This window comes from Corapipo altera, unplaced genomic scaffold, assembly GCF_003945725.1.
Source record: "Corapipo altera isolate COAL_440 unplaced genomic scaffold, ASM394572v1 96, whole genome shotgun sequence".
NCBI classification, from domain to species: domain Eukaryota; kingdom Metazoa; phylum Chordata; class Aves; order Passeriformes; family Pipridae; genus Corapipo; species Corapipo altera.
In genome coordinates, this window is record NW_020884962.1 from 589671 (window position 1) to 595403 (window position 5733).

Here is a 5733-nt window from a genome sequence, read left to right on the forward strand (position 1 = left end):
GTGCCCGGGCATCCCCCCGTCCTGCATCCCTGGGTACCCCACATCCCTCAGTGCCCGGGCATCCCCCTGTCCTGCATCCCTGGGTACCCCACATCCCCCAGTGCCCGGGCATCCCTCTGTCCTGCATCCCTGGGTCCCCCGCATCTCCCGGTACCCGCGCACCCCGCATCCTCCCGCCCCCCGCCGGTGCCGGTGGATCTGCGGCAGGGCTGCGGCGGCTCCCCCCGCCCCCGGCTCCCCCCTCCCGGCGCACGGCGCGTCACGGCGGGGCCGGCGGCGGCGGCGGCGGCGGCGGTGGCGGTGGCGGTGGCGGTGGGTGCGCTCGGCTCCGCTCGGTTCCGCTCCGCGCCCGCCATGGCGGCCCCGGCCCGCCGGCCCCGGGCCCTGCTCGCCCCCCTCGGCCTGGCCCTGCTCGCCGTCGCCGTGGCCGCCACCGCCGCCGTCGCCGACCCCTTCTCGCCGCAGCTGGGGGACACCGGCGGGTGCCGCGGGCAGTGCGGCCGCAGCCTCCCGAGCCGGGCCGCCGCCGTGAGTCCGGGGCACCGGGGCACCGGGATACCGGGATACCGGGGGCGTGGGGAGCATCAGGAGCATCGGGGGCACCAGGAGCATCAGGGCACCGGGGGGTACTGGAGGGGTACCGGGGGCGTGGGGAGCATCAGGAGCATCGGGGGCACCAGGAGCATCGGGACATCGGGGGGTATCGAGGGGTACCGGGGGCGTGGGGAGCATCAGGAGCATCGGGGGTACCGGGAGTATCGGGGAACTGGGGGGTACTGGGGGCCACTGGGAGCGTGGGGAGCATCAGTAGCATCGGGGGTACCAGGAGCATTAGGGGAGGTACCTGGAGCAACGGGGGTACTGGGGGGCACTGGGGGCATGGGGAGCATCAGTAGCAGGGGGGCACTGGGGGTACTGGGATTACTGGGGGCTACTGGGAGCACGGGGAGCACCAATAGCATGAGGAGTACCAGGAGCATCAATAGCACTGGGGGTACCTGGAGCATCAGGGGCACTGGGGGGGTGCCATAAGCACTGGGGGGTCCCAGGGGGTACTGGGGGGCACCGTGGGCATGGGGATCATCAGTAGTACCTGGTACCATTGGGGGCACCAGGAGAGGAGGGCACTGGGAGCATCGGGGGGGGGACTGGGAGCAGCAGAGGCAACAGGGTCACCAGGAGCAGCAGGGACACCCTGGACAGGCATCTGCCACACACTGGGAGGACTGGGAGGACCATGGGGGGAATGGGGGGGTCTCCCCCACCACAGCTTTGAGGTGCCCCCAGTGAGGGCACCCACCCTGGTTTGGGGGCCTGCAGTGGTTTTGTCCATCTCACCGGCTCCCCTGAGCCTGCACACGCACAGTGACCCCTGTGTGTGCCCCCCATTTCCCCCCAGTATGTTCCCACCCCCCCCAGCGTGTACCCCCACCCCCACCCCAGTGCAGAGCACCCCCCCTCCTCCCACGGGGCCCAGCTGGTGCCAAGTGCCCCAACAGAGACGGGGGAACCCTCGACGAGGACAAGGCCACGTACAAACCCACCCCGGGGTGCACTCGGGGAAGGGGGGGGGCACAGGGCACCTCCCCCGGTGGATGCCACCCCTTGGGTTTGGGGTGCCCTGGCCGTGGTCCTTGGGGCCGGCAGCGCTTCCCGGTGCCCCCCAGCCGGGTGTGGGGTAGGGGGGGGCCGTGCAGGGGGAGGGTCCGGCACGGCCACCGGGCTGAGCTCGGTGCCAGCTCCACGCCGCCCTCCTCCTCCTCGCCGCAGGATGCTGTTCTCAACGCCTGTTACCGGGGCTGCCGGCTGTTCTCCATCTGTCACTTCGTGGATGCGAGCGCCGAGCTCAACACAACCCGGGCCGAGTGTGAAGCAGGTGAGAAGCCGGCGGCCGAGTGGCCCCCGTGCCCCAAATTTCCCCCCCCGGGGGGGATCCCCCACACCCCACTGGCACCACCGCGACGCCCCCCACCCTCCCGGCATCGCCCTGTGCCCCACAGTGAGTGGGGGCAGATGGACACCCCTCGGTGGGAAGGGGGGCCCTGGGGGTGGAGCACCCCCTAACCTGCCCCCCTGTACCCCCTAACCTGCCCCCCTGTACCCCCTAACTGCCCCCCTCTCCCCCAGCGTGTGCCGAGGCCTACGGCAACGCCGAGGAGCAGTTTGGCTGCGTGACCGGGTGCCACAAGCAGCTGCCCGAGGTGGAGGGGAGCAGGAAGGAGAAGGTGAGGGGCCGGGGAGATGGGGAGACCCCGTCCTCCAGCAGGAGCTCAGCACAGTTCCTCCTCTCCCTGGGGATGGAGGCTGTGACAGCCCACATGTGCAGCCCATGCATCCATCCATCCATGCATCCATTCATCATCCATCCATCCATCCATTCATCATCCATCCACCCCTCCGTCCCTCCCTCCATCCCTCTGTCAGCCCTTTATCTCTCCATCATCCATCAGTCCCCACATCCCTCCATCCATGTGGATTAGGGGCTCTGGATGTGCTGGGATGAACCAAACCACTGTTGGCCCAGCGCGTTGATTTTGTCCAAAGCAGGAAAAGCAAATTAACTGGGCTGGACTTGGCTGGACTTGGCTTGGGGCAGGCAGGGTGATCCCAGTGAGTTCCCAGGGTGAGAGGACCTGACCGGGAATCGTGGCAGATTCCCCCAGTTTTGATTTGTTATCCTTCCCAGCAATTAGCACCACTTTCCCCTCCGACATTTAATTAATTCAGCTTTTGGCCAATTAATTAAATTAAACTTTGGCCCAAGGAAGAGGCTTTTGGCTTTGTGCACGTGCAGAAAAAGACAAATCTGTGCCGCGAAAAGCTGCGGCTCCTCCGAAAAACCACTTTGCAGCCTGTTTGTAAGACCTTCCTGGTGTCTGATCCCATTTCCCAGCCCCTCTCCAAGGCTGGGGATGAGCATCTGGGGGCGACCAGCTGAAGGGGGGGGGGCCCTAACCCCCTTCACCCACCCGAAGCGTTTTTCCTCGGGTTCCCAGACGAGCCAGGCAAAGCAGATTTAGCATAATAATTAGATACAGAATCTGACCTATTTATTTCCTGTTTGCTGGTTTGACCGTGCAAGGGGCTGTCGGAAAATGTTGGGAGCCAGTGGCAGGGAGCAGCCAAGCGGATTCCAGCAGGGGATGCTTTAAAAATAACAAACTGCCGCGACGGCCAAGAATCCAGGGCACCGAGAGGCTGCCAGGAGAGCAACGCCCTCGGCACCGCGGCCGCTCCGCCCCCGTTTTCCACGGCACTGGTGGGAGCACAGCCCAGCTGAGGGCTGTGATCATCCCAGGGGGATGGTCCTGGGGCTGGGTGATGACCCCAGGGACCACCCAGTGACCCTCCTAGGGTTGGACTGCAACATCACTGTCCGTCCATCCCTGGGAGAAGCAGGATGAGGCCCGGACCCGAGCGCCCGGCTCATCTCGGGGTGGGATGTTGTCCCGCAGGGTGGGTGATGAGGGGACAGCGGTGACCCGGTGTCCCTGCTCCTTTGCAGAGCCTGGAGCTGGAGGCGCCCTCGTTTTCCCTGTTGGATTTGGTCTCCACCTTCTGCAACGACATCGTCAGCTCCGCCCAGAGCTTCATCTCCTCCACCTGGACCTTCTACCTGCAGGCGGACGACGGCAAAGTCGTGGTGTTCCAGGTGGGGGTGTCCCCTCTCCGGGGGTGCCAAGAGGGGTGAGGACCCCCTCGCTCACCTCCTTCTCCTTCTTCCCCTGCTGATCCAGTCCCAGCCGGAGATGGAGTACCCAGCACCCGAGGCACCGGAGATCCAGCCGGCACAGCCGGCATCGCTGGGATCCAGCCCTCGTGTCCCCCAGCCCCACACAGGTGCAGGGGGGTCTGGGCTGCTGGGGGTGGGGGGCCGGGAGCCCTGGAGCCCTCCTGGCTCCCATCCGAGCCCTCCAGAGCCAAACAAATTACCCGCTTCCCGGGTCTGATTCGCTTCCCACACCCCCACCCACGCAGGGACGGGGCTCAGCACTGGGGACCTGCTCCAAGAAGCTGCTGGGATCCTCTGTGCCCTCTCAGCTGGCAGAGGGTCCCCGGGGGGAGAGGGGGACGTCCTGGCAAGGGGATGGGGAGCACTAGGGGTGTCCCCACATGGGTGCCTGTGTTCAGCATCACCTCTCCCCTCCCAGGCCCTTGGGTGAAGGGGGAGAAGCCCCCCGTGAAGGAGCCAAGGGGCAAAGCCAAGGCGCACCCCCCGGAGCCCCCGCAGCAGGAGCACGACTTCCTTGGCTGCATGTCCAAGTAAGTGGTCTGGGACCTGCTGGATGTGCTGGAGCAGATTCTCCCCAACCCCAGCTCCCACCCCTGCCCCTGCCCTGCCATAAACCGGTCCCTTTTCTTTGGTGGGGGGTGGTGGGGTGCTACAGGCGCTCGGGCCTCCCTCGCTGGATCCTGGCCGCCTGCCTCTTCCTCTCCATCATGGTGATGCTGTGGCTGAGCTGTGCCAGCCTGGTGACTGCCCCCGAGCAGCACGTCAAGACCCAGGTATGGGGGGAGCACAGCCCGAGAGGGGGGTCCCCAGCACCCACTGGGGCTGGGTAAGACGCTGCTGTGCAGTGTTGGTGGTGCCCAGCCCGTGTGGGGCTCTCCGTGTGCCCGCGCCGGGCGGGACGTCCCCAGTCAGCCCCGTGGTGTTCCCTGGTGGGGGTGAGGGGGTCCTGTCCCCTGCTCTGGGGCTGCACGGTCGCCTCTACCTCTCTTCCAGCCTCTGAGCATCAATGGGGACAAGGAGTACCTGGAGGACCTGGGTGGCCCCGGTGCCTTCCCACTGCCGCCCGTCATCGCTGTCACCCTGTGCCCCGCGCACGGGGAGGACGCGGGGCCGCTGCCCCTCAAAGTCGACCTGGACAAGACCATCCTGTAGCACTCCCATCCCTTCCCATCACCTCCCTGCCACCTCCCCGTCACTGTCCCCGTGGCATCATCCCCGATCCCGCTCCGCTGCCCCTCTGGCTGCCCCACATCCTGAGCTCCCAGAGGGGCATCTCTGGACTGGGGAACAGGATCCAGCTGGGCCCCGCTCTCCTCCCCAGAGATGGCCACTGTGCTCCAGGAGCCAAGCGGCTTTGCCTGCTCCACGGATGTGCCGCGCGCTGGGATCCTGGTTTCCAGTGCTCCGGAGCCAAGAGAGGAGCTGCCAGAGCCGGGAGGCCGGAGGGAGCCCGTCCTCGGAGCAGGACGGTCTGTCTGCTCCCGCCCGGAGCCGCCGGGGCCCCGCAGCCCTCCGGGCATGGGTCCAGCGCTGGGCAGGAGGGAGCCGGCTGCCGTGGGGGATGGAGAGTGTCTGCAGCCTTCTGAGCTTTGGCTCGGCACATCCCCGGCCTCCCACCTTGGGCTGAGCCTCCAAGGCGCCGGCTCCGGCCCTGGGAACTCCCTTCCGCCGGCCGGAGCCGATTGCCTCGGGGAGCCGGAACGTGGCGAATGGATTTGGCGTTGGCAGCCGGACAGGGGAGCGGATCTCGCCGCCTCCGTGCCCACGCGAGGACCCAGCCGGCCCCTTCCTGGAGCTGTGGAGGGGCCCTGGGATGGCTCCTTCCCCTCCTTGCTCCGTGATGCCGTTGGGGCGCCGGCCCAGATGCCGACAGGTTACTGGTGGGACCAGGAAGGGGGTGAGGTGGCATTTCCTTGGCTTCAAGCTTGGGTAGGAGGTGGGAGCTGCTGGGACGGCTCCATCCTGGGCTCAGCATCCTGTCGGGATGGCTCCATCCTGGG

General features: G+C 67.0%; 1 protein-coding gene across 2 annotated transcripts; it reads left to right on the forward strand.

The window, feature by feature from the left end:
- Positions 1-354: 354 nt before the first annotated feature.
- Positions 355-5001, forward strand: TMEM59L (transmembrane protein 59 like). 2 transcript variants are annotated; one of them, XM_027664381.1, is made up of 8 exons: positions 355-528; positions 1771-1876; positions 2128-2225; positions 3506-3652; positions 3738-3840; positions 4152-4263; positions 4365-4506; positions 4727-5001. In XM_027664381.1, the coding sequence occupies exons 1-8, from the start codon at positions 355-357 to the stop codon at positions 4883-4885; spliced, it is 1041 nt and encodes a 346-aa protein (XP_027520182.1). In that variant the 3' UTR covers positions 4886-5001. The 2 variants fall into 2 exon arrangements, with proteins under 2 accessions (XP_027520182.1, XP_027520184.1); XM_027664383.1 differs by having other exon boundaries at positions 4389-4506.
- Positions 5002-5733: the final 732 nt, after the last annotated feature.